Source organism: Adiantum capillus-veneris, chromosome 4 (assembly GCF_014529385.1).
Source record: "Adiantum capillus-veneris isolate H3 chromosome 4, ASM1452938v2, whole genome shotgun sequence".
NCBI lineage: Eukaryota > Viridiplantae > Streptophyta > Polypodiopsida > Polypodiales > Pteridaceae > Adiantum > Adiantum capillus-veneris.
Genome location: NC_140934.1, coordinates 40,451,651 through 40,474,056, shown reverse-complemented (window position 1 = coordinate 40,474,056; position 22,406 = coordinate 40,451,651). Strand labels below are relative to the sequence as shown.

Genomic DNA, 22,406 nt, shown 5'->3' with positions numbered 1-22,406 from the left:
TAAGACATAAGCAGTTTTCCTTATTTGAGAGTAATAGATTTGCTAGTGTTAGAGATGTCTTCATTCAATAGGTTCACTTCTTAAGGTTGACACCTCAAAGAGTCTCCGTACCCCATTCGAGTCGCTTCCTTGGCTATTGACATTATGTTAGTGCCAGATAGCTATGCTACAAAAGTTCATCACGACGACCCGCTAACATTGGCGTCGTTGATGGGGTCTGCGGTGGTGAGTGACCTAGTCGTAGCTTTTATTTTAGAGACCTTTGATTTTGATTTCCATTTTGTTTACACTTTAGCAGTTTCAACTTTTTGATATCCAAATCCAAAAACAAGTGAAGATATGAAATCTGCAAAGTGCAAGCATATAGTTCACCAAATTTCATTCTAACATATGGTTAAACATGGATTGAGATCTATGACCCCTTCAATCATCTAAAGGTGAGATTAAAGCACTGAATAGAAATCCTGTTGTTAGAGACCAGTCAAGTCATATTTTCACAGAAGGAAGTGTCAAAACCACGGAACTTTGCTGACCCTAGAGCCTAATTTAGGGGAAAGTCTTTATGATACCTCTTCAGAAAGATCTGACACCTATATGGCCGAGGGATTCAACAGTGTAAGTTTCAAGGAAAAAATCAAATTGGGAGCAGGACCGTCACAACCAGCACCAAACACAAAACTTTTGCACCTGCAATACCAATTGAAAATGAACAGAGTGCCAAAATCTACAAAGACGGTATGGATAGTTATTGTGTGAAAATAGAAGAGAGACCTAGTGAGCTCTAGCTCATAGTGCCCTTAGATTATAGTGGCAATTGATACTTTGATTAGGAAGGAAACATGTATTTCGTTGTGCACAATCTCTTTATTGTGGACAAGTAGACATTGACAAGAACAAAGGAAAAGGTTGATGTCAAGCCTGAAGAGAAGCCACCAAAGCTGGATGCTCCTAATGTGAGGATTAGGCAAGTGAATGTGGGTACTCGTGTCAATGTGGACATCTCTCATGTGGGTTTGTAGAAGTACAAGAATGGAGTGCGAATGCTCTATTATAGATGCGATGAACCCAATGTAAGGGAGATGATGGAACAAAAATGCTTATATGTGTTCAAATATGAAGTGGAGAGAGACACTGAGGTGATCATGTTGGATAAGTATGATTGGAGATACTCTGCTATAAGCCGCAAAGATCTTGAGGGATATATGTACTTTGGAGGGCCACTCCACTAGTACTATGTCACCTCCAGCATGCATAGACCAACAGTCTTTGAAACAAGGCCAGAAACTACAAGAGCGAGTCCTGTGAGAACAAGAGTGGAAGACTCTTTTAGTCAACCACATTTTTTCAGAACCTAGACCGATGGGATCCTTGGGTTCAAGGGTTCCAATGACCATGGCATTGGGGCAGTGATGCCCCAGACACAATTTTAAGTTGAAGGGTTCTTGATACTAGAATTGAGGGGAGAGATATGCGAACTGAGGTGAGAATTACTCATTCGACTCCCTCCAAAGGAAAGAGATGTTGTACTAGGAGAGCCTAGAATGATGAGAATGGTAGCAAAAGTGCAAAGAGTACAACTTTCTCAAGTGGTGAAAAGTGTGTACAAAATGTATAGCATATCAGAGATCCATACGTGCATTTTTCCATATTTAAGCAAGTCTTAAGATCGAACAAGTTGCAGATTTCTCTACGCAATACAAGGATATTTGGGTTGACATTGGAAGGAACATCGTTGACTTGGTTTCAACCACTGAATATTTGAGATTTCCTAAACATTGATCAACTCTTGTCAGATTTTTCCGAGGAATTCTCCAAATGAGGAATCAAGCACAACATGGTTTCCCAAATCTATGCTTTTAAGCAAAAGGATAATGAAAAGGTAAAGGAAGATTTGCTTTGCTTCAAACAGTACATTGAGAGATGTCCATTATGAGAGGTACTTCAAGACGATCGACTATAAATTATCTTCATAGAAGTCCTAAGAAACAAAACTCTTAAGAAGGACTTGCACTTGAAGGCATGCACCACATTCGAACAAGTCACTAGAGAAGCGTTGTATCTAGTTGACAATTGCAAGACATATGGAGAGGTGACTGAGGACGTAGACACAAACACCAAAAGTGACTCTAATACAGTCAATGAGTCAACTACAAAATGCAGTGCTCCTACTTCAATCACACAAACCATGGATCAAGTGGTGGAAGAAGTGATCAAAAGAATGAATCAAACGTACAAACAGAATCCCGATCTGTGACCACAACCGCCACATGTAGCAAATGCCCAAAGATTATTGAAGTGGTGTGTCATTGAGTAGAAATACACCATTCATGATACGAATTAGTGCTTTTACAACCAAAATTATGTGAGGGAAAGGTTGTAAAGACCTCCAACAGTGCAACAATTACCACCACCTCTAAGGTACCAAATTGGACCCAATAATGCAACACAAGGAGGAGACAAACGGCAACCTGTGTTGAACCAATAGCCTCCTTTGCCTTAGATAAATCGTTCTATTTTTTGATACACATAGCCATCAGAACCACTCATAAGACAGCCAATGATGCCACCAACAGTTTATTACGAGGAACCTATAGAAACTCATGTGAGAGAACCCAAGGGTGTAGCATATGCTACTAAGGATATTCCATTTTGGGTAAGTCTAGATGAAGCTACAAAAAATTTGCATGTGGCTCAAACATTGAGAAACCAATTCACAATGGATGAAAATATGCTCATGTTCATAGCGAATCAAAATTAAAAGCTTAGAGGATGTCCTCCTAGGACAAGACAGCCAATTTGAGCGCCACCAGCCGCCCAATTAGAAGGTCCATGCTATGAGGCCTTCAAACCAAAATATTTGGATTCTATGAGGATTGTGGAAGGGATCACCTACTCTAGCATTGTGCTAAAAATCTAGACAACAATGGAAAAGCAATTGTGAATGTCGTTGGAGTTTTACCTTGTTTGAGCGAATCTGAGTCAGAGCCGATAATTACTGTCAAAGTAGTGACTAGAGCTCAAGCTTAGAAAGCAACCAAAAACAAGCTAGTGGCAGACAAGCTAAAACTTCTAGAGCAAACAGAGCTCAAACATAGTCGGAAAGTGGGTCAATGAGAACCCAACAAAAATCATGGAAAGAAAAAAGAGACAGAATGAAAGCGAAGAGGCTAAGGGAATATACCTCCTTAGAAACTGAATGAAACCAAACAAGGGAACAACTCAAACGTGAACAAGAGAATAAGGAAAATGCTAAGGGAGCGAAAGAGTCAAAGACTGTATCAGGTGAAGCAGTGTTGGTTAAAAAGGTGAACAAGCATTTAGATGCTATGTTACAATCCTACGAGGTGAGGTTGAAGATCAATCAAACATTGGAACAAATGTTGTTGACCTATCTGCATTTTGAAATCAAAATCAAACAAATGGAAATATGCAAAAGGCTCATAGAGACAGCTTAAGCTCTAATGCAGCCAAAACTATTGAAAACCCTTGAGCAAGTAGTACATGTGCGAGAAAAGGAAAATGCAAGCGTACTCAAATTAAACAACACAAACAAGAGTGGAAAAAGAAGGACCATTGGATACGAGGGTTGTTGCAAATATAACAAATGAATCCAAATCTCACGAGATGTTGCCAATTCCTAAAGTGGACAAACCATGGCCACAATCATTATGGAAGACAAGTCATTGTATGGAGATGCCGGGACGATAGTATCTGTGGAGACAAAACTAGTGACCATAAGAACTTTACCTTCCTTTGTAGGGTAACACGAGACAAAATACAAAGTGAGAATTGTGTCATCTCATGGAATCCGGGTCCACAAGTGACGGACACAAAAAGCTTGCATGATTTGATATCGTCCTCTATAAGATGCACCATTACTCTTGCCAAAATTTTGAAAATTAGACCACATATGTGAGAACAAATGAGCAAAAACCTTCAAAAAATGGGACTAAAAATCCATTCATAGGATAAACTTGTAGATGAAATTATGGAAACAAATCAACCAGAGAGACCAAAAGTAGAGCCTGTACCGATGAATAAGGTAGGTGACTATTGCGAAGGCGAGAAAATGAGCTTCACCTTATTGCTAGAGTACAAGGGAGTAAAGACGATAGAAATACTTGACAATGGGGCTAGAGTAGCCATTGCTACAATCAAAATCTGGGAGAAATGGGGAAGACCAACTCTCAAGAAAGCACGCATGAAGTTGCAACTAGCAAACGGATACATGGAGAGGCTTTGGAAGAGGAACCATTTATTGTATCCTCTTGCAAAATAGAGTACGAGCACACTTTTGTTGTAGTTGACTTTGAAAAAGGAAACAACTTTGAGGTTATTTTGGGACATCCATTCATGCGTCAACTCATAATGGTTCAATTTTGGGACTATGATCATCTCTAATTATGGAATAAGGGTTATCACAACCAAGTTCAACACAAAAGACTAGAGTTACAAAGACGTAAACTGAACTCCAGTGGAAAATTTTGGTGTAACTAAAAATTCTGAAACACAAGTGCATGCTTGGTTGATGAAGGATGGACATATTTGGATGTGCGGACTGTCAAAGTATAGAGGCCCAAAAAAGGAGAATTGCATCCTAAGCGCTCGATAGAAGACAATTACTATGTGTGAAAGATCCATTTCAATGGAGTTATTTGAATCCTTTGGATGGGAGCAAATAATGGCAACTCTAGATGTTTGTGTAAAGGAGGTAAACACCACGACCTTTTGCAACGAAGATGGTTATGACATAATTCCCTTCCAGATGGTGAATGCTATCTTTGAACCAAAAGAGAAAACCAAAGCGAGAAAAACCAACGAGACAATTGATTGTAAACAAATCGTGGATGAAGTTTCTGTTTGGGATTTTAGTGACCATGACAAGGACAAATTCCATGATTCACAGAGTGAGGACTTAGGGAACGATGTTGAAGACGAGCTCTCCAGTGGCTCAAAAAAAAAAATGCGTCAAAACAAGATGAACCAACCTTCTACGAGTCTCCTAACCAAAAATTGAGGAGACAAAAGAGATATCAAATGCGATGAGCCAGAAAATGACAAAACCGATAGAAACCAGTGCCAAGATTGATGACCAAAATGCAATGTCTCATGCTTGTGGGAGCAACTGACTGTGTCCAAGATTAATCACCAGAAACCATTGAAATTTACAACTTCTTAAGCAAATCCAAAGAAACAAAGCAAAAAGAAAACCAAGGACACAGCTGAAGCATCAACCAAGATGTCCAAAACGGAAAAAAAGAGTGAATACAAAAGTGAAAATGGACAGTTATAGAGGTTTGGACAATTGAAATGAAAAGTGAAGGGGATTCCAACACGGAAAAATTTGATGCACCCTTTCACTATAAAAAGTACACCACTCAGGACCAACCTATTTTGATTGAGCACCAATGAGAGAACCTAAGGAACCAAGAACATCATATGAGGGGCTTGAGAACGCAAAGAGAATTGATATTGCTGAACCAGGGGAAGAGTCGAGACCGACTTACATAGCCACAGATCTCATGAAAGAGAAAGAGAAACTTATAATACCTATTCTTAAGCAATATAGAGATGTGTTTGCTTGGTGGTACAAGGATCTTAAAGGAATAGACCCGAGCATATGTCAGCATACGATACCCCTTAGAGTGATGCTAAACTACATAGAGAATGTCCATATAGATATAGAAAAACATTTGCGAAGAAAATCAAACAAAAGATAGACAAATTTAAGGAAGCAGAGTTCATCTATGAGATAGAGCACACGGAATAGGTATCGCCTATTGTGGTAATGGCTAAAAAGAACAGTAAATTACAAGTGTGTGTAAATCTCAAGCAGGTGAATGTGCTATGATCAGAGACAACTATCCCTTACCTATCACAAATTATGTGATTGAGAGAGTCATGGGAAAGGAAGCTTGCAGCTTTCTTCATGGCTTTTTGGACTACAATCAGCTCGCAATAAAGCCAAAGGATCAATATAAAATGACATTTTCCATCCAATGGGGCATATCTGCTTATCGGGTGATGCCATTTGGTCTAACCAATGCACCTGCTATATTTCAGAGGCTAATGAGTCACCCTTTCCATAACTATCTAAGACAATTCTTAGAGATTTATATGAATGACTTGTGTTTGCATTCTCTATAAAGAGACAAACATGTCAAACACTTGAACAAGATCTTTTAGAAGTACAAAACTTATCCCATTTGCCTCAATCCTAAAAAATGTGTCTTTATGGTAAGACAAGGTAAGATTTTGGGACATATTGTTTTCAAAAATGGCATTTCTACAAATTCTTGATCACATGGTATCACCAAAATTCCCATATGTGTTTCAACATGGATCATAATCCATGACTCCCAAAGCCAAATTTCCAACCAGTGATCCAAATTCAAAAAGATTTGAACCATAATATCCCCAAAGCATGCTTGGTCAGACGTTATCACCAGAATTCCCATTTGTGTTCCAACATGGATCGTGATCCATGACCCCCATAGCCAAATTTGACCTATAACCACATGGCCTAGTGCCTATAGTTGTCCTAGATGCATTGGTGAAGTTTGGTCAAGTTTGGACTTCTTTTGATCGAGTTATGCTTATTTTTCATTCAATGGTCAAGTTTGTGTATTTTTTACTATCTTGGAACCTTTTTGGCCAACTTCAGGAGCTAATTGAATGATTTTCTGATGTGAGGATGCCTCGCAAAAGACCAAGAAATCAGTGGGAGGCTCCCTCTTACCAAGTGGTGGACATCTCATTCAACAAGAAGGCTCACATCTTGGAGGAGCATCTAGCCAAGATTCTGGCCAACATTTTCATTGGAAGGTTCCAAGAGGCCGATGGTACCAAGGTCAAGACAACCATATTTCCCAAAAAACTATGGACCTTGCACCAACAAAGAGAAGTGATCAAGGGATCAAGGTGCTTGCAAATGGACACCTTTTTCAGATTACCTCCTTGGGACACATACTTCCAAAGAGCCCATGAGCTAATGAGCTCCATACATTATAATGGAGAGGCAATGTTGACCTTATAAACCAAGCCCTCCATCTACCTCCTGTCAATCACAATTTACTATTGAAGGCAAAAGCAATTGACAATGACAAGGCCTTCGTCAAGATTCAAGGCCACAAGTTCATATATTAAGATCTGCCCAAAAGCAAGAGAACACTCAAATGAAAACTCATCTGTAACACAGAGAGTCTGACAAGCAACAAGAGAACCCAGAGGAAAAGGAACTTGCAAGGACGGAGCAGACTCCACATGAAGAGAAAGAGAAGGCTGAAGTAAAGGAGTTACTAAAAGAGAAAGAACCGAAAGATGGTACCTCTCAACAATGAATCACATAAAAAATAGGACCAATCTCACCGCGCTGACTACAGGTCATCGGGCTATCTGAGCCAAGAAAGATCAAGAACTTCAGTAGCTCAAGGACCAGCAAGCAAGAGCATAGGAAAAATTAGCTGCCCGAGTAGAGAAAAGTGCTTTGGAGTTACAACAGAAATAGTTGGCAATCCGTGCCCTCCAAGCAAGAGCTATTGTTCTAGTTCACCAACCACCTGATCCAGAGACATAATTCACAAGGGTATACCTACCCCCCGTAGATCTTCCAAGCACATCTACTGAGGGAGATCTCAATGATTTTGAAGCTATAGAGGAGACTCCCGATGCAAGAGGAGAAATCAAAAAATGGATATCAAAAGTTCAGCATCCCTCTCATAGAGAGTACCTGCAATACGAGCTAAAGGTACTGGAATCAATGGCCATGACAACTTTTGTCCATGACATGATTCCATTACTGCTCATGAAGCAAGAGTCCATCTTGTGGAAAAGAAGACTATTACCTGCTCTTGACCAAATGCAAAGGGGGACTACAAAGACGTATCTATGAAAGTGGACCATGAGCTAACCATTTTAGAGAATCTACCCCTTTGGCGCAAGAAGTGGTTTGAAAAAAGACCACAGAATGAGACCTTGTCCAGGAATGCAACACAACATTTCAGGATCGACCCAACCTATTGCTCGATTCTAAGCAGGCAATCTTGGCACGCCTACTTCAATTGGCTAAGTAGAAGGCCATCAGTACTGAACTACCCTATTATATCAAAGTCGGCCAGCAATTTCCCGCCCTCAGAACACTACATGGTTCATAGCTTACAGACACTGATAACACAAATGCGCAATGTCCCGAATCTCACATGTCAGATGCTGGTAATTTCGTAAAGATCGCAAAGATGATTATCACCTACATCACAACATTCAAGGACATCGAAGCAGCAAAGCATCCATGGCAGGTGTTTTTGGAGGGAACAAAAGGCCTATGTTGGAATACGAAAACAAAGATTCCAAGCCACAATGTCATCATGGGGTTGTTTGCTGGAGTCATGTTTCTGCTCTCGCAAGAAAATACTTTGGGCATGCAGGAGGCTATATGGCTAGGAAAGAACCAAAACCTAGGGACTAAACATGGACAAATTCAAAGAGATGCATGAACTCTATCACCCCCTCTCAGCTCCTGGAAAGGAAGTCAGACCAATGAGCTTGAGAGAACAATCTACAATTGTGAAGAGAGGGTTTTGTGGACGAGGATATTTGCAACAATTTTCCTCGTTTGAAATGTATCATGTAGTATACGATCCAGTTGCTACCGCCGAAAGACGTCCGAAAAGTAGAATATTGTCCTAAATCGACCAGCATTTGCACAAGGTACTGCTGCTAACTGCTTCAAGAAAATGCATCAAAAATGAGGGTAAAGGTATAAACAACTGGTATCCGGATCATTCCAACTCTTAAGTGCTCCACCCTTGAGGAAAGAGTCGGAAACCTGAACCTCCGGTCATATACCACACGCCAGAATCTCCAAGCTGCTACGAGAAGTCCAAAGAATAGGACAACCAAAGCTACTGAGAAATCAACTGTCCGATGACAAAGAATCAAAGAACTGCACCAACCACCATATAGAATGATGAATTGCAAACTGTATTTGAAAGAACTTCACGGGAATTGAGAGTGAAAACTGGTAGGTACTGGTCTTCGTTTTTCTGCAACACATTCCACAAGAATATCACCTCACTCTCAGAGTGAATGGGAACAACCATCCAACAAAAAGGAGCATAATCAATACTGAGACTGCAACTTTGGTCATATTTAAATGGACTGCACGAGCTCTCTGAGGATGTAGCAACTAATCACCGGGTCAAGTCTTCCCTTTAGCTAGGGAATGCTAAAGGGTGGGGGCAATTAGGCAAGGCTGAGAATGATTGAGATGGTGAGGATGGGATAGTATCGGCAATCATCAGCAAGGCAGGGACAGCATGGGAGTGGCACATAGATGAATGGAGGTGCCAAGACAGTTGGAAATTTGAGCTCTTTGAAGTAGTTCAAAGGAAACTTTATGTTGTAGATGTCCTTGTTGACCGCATCCACTGCTGTGTTTCATGGTTAGAAGTTTTAATATTGGTTCATGCACAGTTTTTATCCTTTCAAAGGGCTCTAGCTTATGGCCTTCTTGGCTTTTTGTGACACTGGGCTTGCTTAATCTGTTGTTTTCAGATCAAACAATCTACAAACTCTACCCAATTATCGACAGAAATCACTAGCCTGCAAGACGAGCTTTCAAATGTGCAGAAGGTAACTTAAACATATGACATTTCTTACACAGAGCTTGGAGACAGCACGTAAGAGTCAGGAGGAGGCTGAGGGCGCAATCTAGCTTGAGTAAGCTTAAAACATTTGTTTTTACCCGTCTGCTATCTTTTTCTATGTCCTGCATGCTCTGTTGTTCCACAGGAAGTGACGAGACAGCTGCTCTGCATCGGAACCTGTACCATTACAAGCTTTTTTGGCAGAAGATTGCCTAGAAAGGTCACAAGAAGTTTTGGACAGATTCTCACAATAATTCCCACATTATAACTTAAAATCGTGAGCTTCTGTGAGGGAGGCATGGCATATCTAGCTAGCTACTACGATACCAATTGTACCTAGCTAGGTATGTGGTGCCTCCCGAGCAGAAGCTCATGATGTTATGCATTGTATGGAAAACAATGAAAAAAACTCCCTTTTCCTACATGAAAAATTTTCTAAATCTTCTTGTGAAGTATGAGAGCTGGAATTAACCTGTGACTTTTATTGTGTTATTTGCATTTGGGTAGAGGAGTAGATTTTGTGAAAGATATATTCCACACTAGGGTCCTGAACTTGATGTTGACAAGCAGCGCCATTATGTATTACAGGTGTTTTTGTATTGTAGTATGCAACATTGATGCTTCTGTAATGTGAAAAGCCCACTTCCTAATCCAAGCAATGTGTGTCTGCGTGTGGATACATGCCTGCAAACGAGTTGCTGGTAGTCACTACTGTGATGGGCATCTGTGTGCTATCCTTGTACTTGCCCAAGAATAGTTAACTCTACCTCTACCCTCTGGAAACTCTACCCAAGTTTTGGTAGAGTTAGCTCCTAGTGGAGACTTTGTTCTTGCTTGAACAAATTTGTTTTGTAGCACAGTACACTCCAGCTTTATCTTGCATAATGTCTTGAAGACAAGACTGCAGGGTAACTCTGTCTATGCTCACCTTTGCCAAAGGATTATAATTAAATTGTTGGTCTTCAATACCTATTAATTTATTGTTTGATCAAGAGCAAAGCAAGAATCTGGGGAATTATAATCTTGTGAGATTATAGTGGCCAAGCAAGTGCTTCTTGTCATCGGATTTCATCTCAAGGTGGGAGATGGACAAGATGCCAGTGAGATGCTAGTTATGTTGAAGCATATTGTACCTTTTATGTGTTATGTGCACTGCTTCTACTACCTTGGAAATAGGTGAGTCTAAAAAAGCCTGTGAGATCTCAGATTAGCACCCTTGTTAGCTTGTTTATCATATGAGTTAGTGCCTTTGCAAGGATTAATGCCAAGGATTAGTAGCTTCTTTAAGGTTTTTTTTTTTGCATTTGCAATCGTTTGCATAACCGTCAAGGTCCAGGGTCAGGGGGCAGGCAATCTGAGCTGTTCATCTACTCCATATGACTAACAGTAATTTTATGAACAACCGTTAGATCTGCGACAAGTCAGCATGTGTAATAAAAAATATCACTTCATTTAGCTCTGCCATCCACAACACAACACATCAGCATCTGTAATTAAACCACAGTCTGACACATCAGCACTCAGAAAAAATGATGACACATAAATTTTCTCACTAATTACTGTGCAGTCAGAACTCAGTGTGTCACTAAAACTGTCTCAATCTTATCAAAGTTCACTCAGAAGCTGACTGTCACAAGCTCAGTGTGTCACAAGCTCAGTGAAGCTGACTGTCACAAGCTGACTGTCACAAAATAAGATTGTTGATAACTTTCACAAACCAAAAAAGTTCACTGTCCCAAGCTGAGAATTTAATAATAGCGTCAGTATGTGCTGATTCCAAAACCTATTACTTACACATGTCATGAGCCAGATTAAACCCCTAGTTTAGAAGGAACATTCTCCTTTCCTGAGAACACATTGATCACACAGTTGTTGAATGTGCCAGCTGACAAAAGAGAGAATCCACGACTTGGACAATTCTGGGCAGCCACATTCAATACACGAGTCGTCTCCTCCGGAAGGTGATTGAGTAGCTCCTCATCAAACGGAATTTCATCTCCAATCTTGTACGGCTTGAAGACTATGCCTTGAAGACTAGGATTCTTCATACCGAGTCCCCTGTCACCAGCAGCTCTACACTCCATGTTGCCAACGGACATGATATTCCCAGCCTTCGATTGCCTGCTACCACTTGCGCAATCCTTGCCGTATATATTCCCTGCACAAGTATATATGTATTACAAAATATACATCACACGAAAGTAATCTTAAACTCTTTTAGTCAAAGATAAGAACCTTCTATGTTCTCACAAAAATTACTGAATTTTTTCTCTAGAACTTGCGGGTAAACTTTAAGCTTTCCAGATTCATCATACGGATCAGACAAAATCTCCTGCGCCACAGCCATACGAATTGCATTCGACATATCATACCTCTCATACGACGTAAGACGCTTGTGATCAGTAATTAACATCCCCACCTCACGTGGCACCTGCCCAAGGCTCATTCTTGTAACACACGTATTGCGTAACGACTTGTTGCTGAAATTCCCTGCAAGTCCTGATCTTGCTCCAATATTCTTCACAAGCCCTGTCAATACCTTCACCGATACCCTATTCCGACTATACCATACCTACACACAAAAAAAGTCAAGAAAATACATCCAATTGAAAAGAATACACAAAGTTGCTACAGTCATTGACACACAAAACCTAAACTCACATGTGTTCGAGGATTATTAATGGGTTGCAAAAACATAAAACCCAGATTCTTGTCACCCAAGACAAATATCGGCATGTGACGCATTAGTTGCTCATATGTTGCCAGCACATCCTCGTCGCGCACGGTCACAGGGGGTCGAAAGTGCTCCGGCTGAAAGTGATTTAGATCAACTTTGTAGTTTTTGCTTGATCTCTCACAAAATCTGAAACACACATGCGTATTACAACAAGAAACAGACACAAAACAAATTGATCCAAATCACAGCAATAAGACCAGCAAAATACCTGACATAAGCCCCAAGCTCATCTTTCCCAGACGAAAACATCGTTCGCTCTAGTTTGTACAGCTCATAGCCACCTCTAATGCAAAAATGCAACATGCAAAAGAATGCGAACCTCATCTGACAACCCCGTCCATGCATGATGCTAAAGTCGATGTCGCCAAGGATTGCTTGCTCCAAACTAACCCCAATCACAGAAGCCTTTTTTCTATCTTTGCAAACCCCTTGCGCAACTGATCTATGCATGGCAGCCATAACTGAATTCTGAGTTCCTTTAAAAATCGGATTCCTTGCAATATCAAACGGCACCTCAGTCACACCCGTTTTGGCGATCCTCAAGTCTTGTTCTTTCTTTAAAAGCCTACCAAAACATCTCAGCATTCCCATTAGCGTTTCGGAGGGAAACAACTCACCACGCTTCTTGCAAACAACTAAGAAAAACTTGCTAAGCAAATCGTTCAAAGTATGTAAATCCAGCTTCTCCAACGCTATGCTAGAATCTATCCCAGAGAATTCCCTCCATGCATCAAATTTCTTCCGTGCCCAATTATTCTTCTGCTTGGTTGAGTTCTCTCCCAGATTTAGCATCTCCTCCTCCAATGCAACATCAACATCAAGAAACCCGCCTGCATTGCAACCCATTTCCCCATGTTGTACATGATCAAGACCGCCTGTAACTTGGTGTACGGCAGATTTTTGTGAATGCACACCTGCAACTTCAACAACACCACCACCTGGATGTTCAAAATCGGCACAGGTCCTGACCCCTTTCCCATTATAATCTCGACAGCATACAGTCGTTGTGCTTCTTGGCGTAGCTAACTCCATATCAACAGGCAGGAGAGAAAACGAAGGAATGGAGCCTGCATCACCTAGTATGTCTGGCGGAGTCGACTTGTGAGCCCTCTCGACCATCTTCTTGCCTCGCCTGGATCCCATACGAGCGCAAACAGAAATTGCATACCTCTGCTTCAAGCTAGTGCACGACACACAGGTAGAGCGTAAACCAACCTCGCACCCTAAGTTCACGACTTTCACATTTGGCCCCCTTCCCCTGGACCTTGACGGCCGGGAATGGTCATTTAGTGACCATTCCCATAATGTTGATTCCCACATGGCTCCCGGCCTCCGCCGGTTACCACGTGGTCGTCAACATTATGGGGAATGGTCACTAAATGACCATTCCCTACCCCATAAAGATCAAAGATTATAAGCATGTTTATGGTTTTGCAAACGTTTGCATGTTGTTATTCAGTGTCTAATTCTACTTAAATTACACGTTTTATGCTTGCATGCATCTTTAGTGCATTGCTGGTTGCTATGCTTCTAAGATTGTGGTGATGATCTTACATGCCTTTCAATTGAGCTTCTAGTTTTTGTGTCACTTCGCTTCTGTTTGCGATCAGTACGTGCTGAATATGTGATCGACTGTTCATTGCTTGATCCCTTGAAAATGCTATAATTCCCATCTAATTTGTTGCATGATGTCTGTGATCGAGTGTTCATTGCTTGATCCGTTGCATTTTCTATGATTCCCATCTAATTTGTTACAGTTTGGAGCGCTACTGATAATCACTTCTCCCTCTCTCTTCCATGCGTGAAGGATAAAGGTTTAAGAGACTCTCTCTTTGATTGAGGATCAGATATTTTAAGAACGAGTGAAGCTGTCTTACATTGTTTTGGCTAACGTTGTCAATTTTCAAAATGATATGGTCTTTGATTTAGGCTCTGAGGAACTTTTGGACTAGTAAATCTATCTCCTCCGCCGAGCCTTGTAATGTGGTTCATTAGCTCTTCATCAGCCAGATTGCTTCTCTCGATCCTTTGAAATTGAGCATTACTTCACTTTCATCAGTAACCTTCTTTATAACACTATACCCTTTAGCAACACTTGATAACCCATGTTTGTGAACACACTGTGGAATTGAATCCTTGGAGTTACATTTTCAAAAACCATGGGTACACTCCACACATGCATACTACTAGTACTCATCTTACCTCTTGAATGGGCTTTCTCGTATATAGATTTGGCGTCCTTTGGTGACTTTTTTGTGGGAAACCCCCCCTATTCTTGACACCCACTATGTATCAAACCTCAAGAAAGTAGCTTGCTCTCTTCTCATGGGAATTATACCTTGGACTTCCTTTCCATGTTATTACCTACCTACATTGGGAAGGTTTTCTTGAGTATTAACTTCCCATTTTGGGGCACTGAACTAGTTCCCTTCTTCTCTAACAACTTACACCCCACAAACACTCTGCATGGAGTTTGTACCACACCCTTCTATTGGCAAGTTGCCAAGTTCCTTTACATAAATGAAGGTACTATTGCACACAATGCTCAACATTGAAGCTGTTGTCCATTGGCATGGGTAGCTTGGAACCTGTAGATGGTCATGTTCTAAGTGATGATACGCATAAGGTGTGGCTTATTGTATGCTTGGATTTCCATGCACTACACACCTCCTTATTATGTCATTTTGCCCTACAGGGCATAGCAGAGGAGATAAGCTATTTTCAATCTTGTTACCATATACATGTGGTAGTGATGTGTGTGAACACACTTATGACCACCGGGGCATTTTTTCCCTCACTACGAGGTTTCTTCCCCTGTGCATTGTATATATACTCTAGGGCTATATATCTTTCTATTGCACACTAAGTAATACACTCTCTATTGTGTGCCTTGAGCTCCCTTCAACTTCTCCAAGCTGTGTGTGTTTTCCTGAAACCCTAATTCCAACAATTGGTATCAGAGCAGGTTGCGTCCTCCCGAGCTTAGTCGCCAGCATCTCCACCACACACTTGCTCACTTTCTCCAATTTTTGTGAGCTTTGGCGAGCGTCTGCAAGTTGACAAATATTTTGAGAGAGCTCAGATTTTTTATTTGGACTCATTTCGGCCTTTGTTTCCACTACAGACAGCACTGCATGGGCTATTTTGTCATTTTGTACAAAATTTTGTTAGTGTGTTTGCTACATAACAGGTCCTTTACAATCTTCTACGGTTTGTGCTATATAGCACGTGTTGTTCCCTCTTTGTTTCTCCTCTTTTCAGGAAGTTTTCACATCAGGTGTAGCATTTACCATGGCTGGCAACAACACAGATGTATTCAAGATGTTTGTTGTTGAGGATAGGTTGGATAGGGACAACGACCCTATGTGGGCTTATATGATGCAGCATGTTCTAGTGTCAAAGGGCATTTGCCAACATTGTATAGGGCATTGATGTGCGTTCCGGTTCTGAGGATGTAGACAATGTTGCAGGTTTTGGTGACAGGATTGCTACTGCGAGAGCTATTTTGCCTACAACTAAGCAAGCTCGTTGGTATATAAAAGATGCACAGGCTCATGCATTGATTGCGTTGTTTGTGAAGTGCACTATTACTCCTCAGATTCGTTCAGCAAAATCTACAAAACAGGCTTGGGATATTCTGGTTGGTCTTTATGCAAGTCGCAATGAGGCAAAAATTGCCTTGCTGCGTAAAGGGCTGAGTCGAAGATTATGCATGAGGAAGATGAAATGGAGACTTTCGTTGATGGTGTGAAGGATATAAATGAGTAACTAATTTCTGCGGGTGAAGTCATTTCTGACAGTTCCCTTGTGCAGACTCTTCTTGATGCTTTGTCAGATTCGTACCAGACTTTTTCTAGTACTTGAAGACTTATGACCCAAGAAAATCCAGAAGTTGTCAAGTTTGATGCCTTATGCACATTGCTATTACAAGAGTCACTTTCCAAAAAAAAACAGGACTAGACAGCGTGTAGTTGAACACGCCTTTATTGCTGCTAAAAGAAAAGGTGGTAACAAAAATGTAGCTACTTCTCATGGTTTTTCTACGAGTGGTAAATCACCTGTTCCTAATGCTTTTGCTTGCTGGTAGAAATTTGTATGGGAATTTTGGTGATAAGGAAAAAAAGAAGATGCATTGCCATTATTGTAAAGGTAATGGTCACTTAATCTAGCAGTGTCCAAAATTGAAGGCAAAAGAGACTAAGAAGAAAGAGGCTCAATCAACTACAGGGTCCAATACAAGTGCAATTATTGTGGAGTCTTCTGTGAAAGGAGATTGTGATGTTGATGTAGATACAAAGTGGGATTTTAGTGCAGAGTGTACTTATGATCCTGTTGTCCATGATGCATGCATGTCAGTTGCTGCAGATTCACATTTGTGGTATTTTGACAGTGGTCTTATAAAGCACATTACCTCACATCGTAATTTGTTTACCTCTCTTGAGTCGATCCCTCATGGGAATTTAGTCACTTGTGCCAACAATGTCTCTTATCCGGCTCAGGGAGTTGAAAAGATTGTGCTTACTACTACAAATGGCAGTTCTTTCACACTTGTTGATGCATTGAATGTACTTGGGATCAAGAAGAATCTTTTGTCTGTATCTGCACTTGCTAGACTTGATCTTGCAGTCAAATTTATGGATGACAGATATACATTACATGATCTCAGTTTTGGTAATGACATTGTTGCATTAGGTATTTTATTTCATGGGCTGTATAAGCTCAATTTGTACAACAAGTGTGGGCAAAATTTTGTAAATGTAGTTGTGAATTCTAATTAAGGCTATTTCATATGCAAAACTTTGGCATGCACGTTTTGGGCATCTGAATTTTTCTAGTTTGCTGTGTTTGCAAAAATATGATATGGTTGCTTCTTTGTCCTCTCTTGAAGCACATGTCAAACATGTTTGTGAAGATTGTATTTTAGGTAAAATACAGCGTTCGAAATTTCCAAAGGATGGTTCAGTTGGGACCGATTGCAAGTTGCAGCTTGTGCATAGTGATGTTTGTGGGTCCATGCAAACTCCGTCCTTGGGAAATTACCTTTACTTTGTGACTTTCTTTGATGATTACTTCAGGAATGCATGGGTGTAAAGGCAAATTTCGACGTGTTTTTGTGCTTCAAGCAATTTTTGTCTATGGCTGAAAAATATCTCGAAATGTACTATGGACACCCTCCATTCCGATCGGGGGGGTGGACTATATGTCTCATGGATTTAATGCATTTTTGGCTAGTCGTGGATAAAACACCAATGTACAGTTTCGTGTAAACCTCAGCAAAATGGTGTTGCTAAGAGGAAAAACTAGCCTCTTACAGAAATGGCAAGATGTATGGTCAAAAGTCAAGCTTTACCACATTTGTTTTGACTTGAGGATATTATGTATGCCACTTATGTAAACAGGCGTCCTACAAAATATTTGCAGCGTGTGACTCCATATGGAACATGGCATGGTAGAAAGCCTTCTATTGAGCACATGCGTGTTTCTAGTAGTTTGGCATATGCTTTGGTGCCACAAACGCAACACATAAAATTGGATGATAAGGCTATCAAATGTATTTTTGTTGGTTATAGTGTTGCAAGCAAAGGCTACAGGTTGTATCATCCACAAACAAAGTGTATCTTGGTTTCATGGGATGTTGTGTTTGTGGAAGATTCTGTTCAGTCCTTGCTCTCATGTACTAGAGACAATAATGTAAGCTCACAAGACATTTATGACACTTTGTTTCCTCTTTTCAGAGATGAAAGTTCGAATGTAAATTCCAATGAGGCAAATGTATAGCCTATGGGGGTTTCTAAAAATGTTGCAGATCAGCCTATTACTGATGCAAATGAACATGATGCACTTGATGATGAAAGCGCTGAGAATGAGCAAACTAGAGGTAAGCCAAAATGGTTGGTTCATACTTTGCGTGATGGTAAATTGAATCTTTGTTGCATTTATATGCCCGTACCAAAATAATTATACGTATAAAATGATATTATATGCCGAAATCCCGTATAATCACCGTATTGCCGTTTTATTTTTTTTTCGATCAAAGATATTTCAATCGAAAAGCCTTTTGATCGAAAAATATCTTATATAAGAAACCGTCGCCGGTTTCGATCGAAAGCAGTTCTAGAGCTTCAGGAGATTGTTGAGACAGACAGAGCTTGAGAATACCAGAGTTTGAGGAGGATTTTGGGATAGCTAGAGCTTGAGGTAAATTTTTCAACTTGTATTGCTCTTTTCTAACTTGTTTTTGTGTGTTGTGCCAGACTCTGTGGTGCAGTTGTTTCACTCTCACCACAGAGTTGGCTTGCAGGTTATAGGCCACTTTGTGGTGTGTAGCCATCTGGCTCACTCCAGAAGTGTGTAGAAATTAGTCACTTTTCTCGTGTTGTGCAGCCACTTGGCTCACTGCAAAGAAGGGTTTTGGGACAGACTTAGATTCTCACTTGTGTGGTGCAGTTGTCTATCTATCACCACAGGACTGAGTTTAGGGTTTAGTGGTCAACTCGTGGTGTGCAGTAGGCATGATGCTACACCTCTCACTCCAAAGTGTCTTATAGGTTGCTCAATTTTAGATCAGCTCAAATTATCGTTTGTTTCACGTACACACGAGTTTCTGTTCGTCAAATAGAGAGTGGAGAGATGTATAGTTTATGCCCTCTTCATCTTTGTGTGACGCACTAGTTACTCTTGTGTCTCGAACTCCAAAAACACGTCATTGTTCATCTCTAGATGACTTGGTGTTGTCTTGGATGTAAATACATACGATATTTGGCCTGCATCTAAGATTGTTAAGTTGTCCGCTGATGTTTGTGTTGTGAGTTCCATACACTTCATCAAGGATTGGATTAAGTCACATCATCGTTCTTACTACATAGAAATATGAGTGATATGTTTGTCTACCTAAGAGTGAAGAGATGCATACTTATGCCCTCTTCATCTTAGCATGACACGCCTTGTATTTTTAGATTCGTAGATATGCCACTTATCAGTAGCTAAATTGGTGTTGTCTTGGATGTAAATATGTACGATGTTTGACCACAATCCGAGATTTTAAAATTGTCTGGCTGATGGTTGTGTTGTGCGTTCCACACACTTCATTAGTGATTAGATTGATTAAACTATCAGTCGACATCACAACAACGTCCAAGACTTGTGTTGAGTGTACCTCACACCAGTTAGGTTGTTCACATTCACGCTCCGATCGTTTACATGTATTATGTAGTGCACATAACAGGGTCCAGTTCTTGTGATGAGTGTACCTCACACTCCTGGCATGTTCACCTCTCTCCATTTCTCTCTTTTTGTATTCTCCTCTCTATTGTACAATGTATGTATTGCAATCATAATATATCATCGTTTGCTATGAATTAAGTCAAATTGTGTATGAAATCTAGATTAACAAACATGACACGAATTTGATAGTTTTTCTCTTCTCTGAGAACATTTATGTTATAAAATTATATCTTGCAAATATGGCAGATATTAAGCTGGCGAAACATCACCAAAAATTTGTCTTTGAATTGATATATGTCACTTTCATCACATGTCAGAGCTTGAGCTTCGTCGTTGCCTAAATCCTTCGTCTCTAGAACAGTACTACCAGTTCATAGAGGCTTTATCAAATTCTGTCTTTGAGCAGCTTCAGCACGCATTTACGTCCCAGAATGCATTTGACATATCTTTAGTGACCGTAGGTTCATTATCGAACATGGTCAAGTAGTCTATTACACAGATTGCAAAGATTTTTCAGGATCTAAAAAACCCTAAAATAATCACTTTGCCAGGCGTAGCTACTCGCGTACAACTTGCGCAACGGTTGTATACTGAGTTCAAGAGCAAGGGAAAACTGGAAAGAGCAGCAAAGCGCACGAGAGTGGAAGTCAGCTCTTCCGATGCTACTGCAGAGCCAGAGACTATGGTTAGAGTAGAGACTCCTTCTAGTGCCACTCTAGCACTCGATAGTCTCAGCTCCCCCCTGTGTTATATCTTTTGCCAAAAATTGTAGTCTCTAACATACAAGCTCCGTGGCTGGGAGAAGGGAGATGGGCAAATGTGAAGCATGTAGATGTCACACACCCTACCTTTAAAGAGCCAATATATGCGGCGAAAATCTTCAAAGTCCACTTGCATGGACCCACAGTGGATCAGCAAGTCAAGGACGAAGTCATAGCTTTGGACATCGCTCATCGTGGCATCATTTATCCACTTACCATGGTCCACCATATAGAGCGTCCAATGTTCATTTCACGTTTTTGGAATGGCGGCCATGTAGAGCAATGGATAAGAGAGTGCACTGCAGATGGTAGTCAACTTGCCATTCACAATTATGTAACCACACAAGGAACAATAGAGTTGTTCCAAAATAACATTTTGCAAATAATAAATGCTCTTCTTCAGACCCTGAAGTATCTACATGTGCACGATTATCTCCACAATGATCTTCACTCCCACAACATGATGCTTCACTTTGGACAGAAGGGGGTCTATGCAGGCAGCGTGGATTGGGGATCATGGACCCCCACAACGGCATGCTTTCCTCTTCTCCGCAACTTGCAAAAAGAAACTAGAAAGAAGAGCGAGAGAGATTTTCCATGGGCTACCCCAGAATGCATATCTACTAATCCCCCAGCTCCCTAGAATAAAGCCATGGATATTTACTCCATGTGCCATACTTGTAAACGGCTCTTGAAGTGCGTGGAAGTGCCACAAGAGCAAAACAAAAGGTATTTTTTAGGCAATGTACTTACCCACCTTGAGAGTGGCAAGCGAAACAGTCCCTTAGCTCGACCTAATGCTTTTGATCTTACCCTATGTTTAAACGTTGCCCATAGAGTGCGCTATGACATTGTAACGATTTTTAGTCTATGACCAAGTGATGAATTGTTTGTGGTCCTCTTTAGTTGCACTTCTAAATTATATAATTGATAAATTATCTTGTCTCTTTCTAATAACGACACGGTGATAAATATTATATCTCTTTAATGATGCAACATTAAGATATCCTATCTATTTCTCTAAAGATTTGAAGTGATAACATGTTAACTTTTCGATAAATCTTTCTCATGATGACATGTTCGCTTGATTGACAGATATGAAAGAATAACTTAACCACGCCGAAGCACAAGCCATCTACAAAGAGGAGAGAGAGCGTTATAATCATGAGAAAGATCTCAAAGATATTGCACGGATCGAAGAGCATGAGTCCAGGTTGCAAGGCGAACCTCTCAACCTTAAGGAGTGCAGGAAACTATGCCCAAGCCACTTTGTGCGTCAACATTTATTTTGAATCAGCGGGGCAATGCCAACGAATCAGCGCCTATAAAGCTATCAAATTAACAACACAAAGGACTATCATGAGTGTTGCTACGAAGATTCATACATCGAGAGAGAGTTATTCCAAACAACAATCAAATGGCACTCTACTTTATAAAGCAATGTTATGTTCACGACATCCTTGGGAGACGCATGATTGGTCACACCGCCCCAAGAACTCTGGGTTGGGCATGGTCGGATTGCAGAGAAAGTTGCTAAAAGTCATGCCAATAATCCAATGCCTCCATGAAAACATCTCATAGTTCTACTTCCCAAAGAATCAGACACACTCATTGCATTGGCAAGCCAAGGGCAAGATCTCGCAAGTCAAGGAGAGACAACTGATATTTTGCTCAGTAGAATCCTTGAGCTTGAGATAGAGCTATTAGAGGCCCAAGCTAAGCTGCAACAGAATGGAAAACTCTATGGTCCATTGCCATATCAAGCTGGTTCTTCGCAGCAAGGGCCTCTAGGCCCATCTCCTATGCCTGAAAATGTTGAGTTTGACATAGAAGAACTAATCAATGAGATGACTCAATCTTTGGGTTGAGAACTTCGCTCACTTTACCCCTTGTCTATTTGGGCAAAGGGCTACAGGTTTTTGTAATCACAACTTTTCATTTATCCCCTCAGTTGGCCATTTTTGTATTCTCGATCGGCAAAAATGTATTGTATTGTATCTAACTATAATTATGACTCTTATTGCAAAAGTAACTTGAGAG

At 40.6% G+C, this 22,406-nt stretch overlaps 1 protein-coding gene across 1 annotated transcript; it reads right to left on the bottom strand.

Moving 5' to 3' along the window:
• Nucleotides 1-11,266: 11,266 nt before the first annotated feature.
• On the bottom strand, nucleotides 11,267-13,639 carry LOC147459019 (uncharacterized). Its single transcript, XM_086509750.1, has 5 exons — nucleotides 12,590-13,639; nucleotides 12,306-12,507; nucleotides 12,064-12,216; nucleotides 11,880-11,976; nucleotides 11,267-11,802 (listed from the first exon to the last, which is right to left on the bottom strand). The coding sequence occupies exons 1-5, from the start codon at nucleotides 13,522-13,524 to the stop codon at nucleotides 11,456-11,458; spliced, it is 1,734 nt and encodes a 577-aa protein (XP_086365876.1). The 5' UTR covers nucleotides 13,525-13,639; the 3' UTR covers nucleotides 11,267-11,455.
• Nucleotides 13,640-22,406: the final 8,767 nt, after the last annotated feature.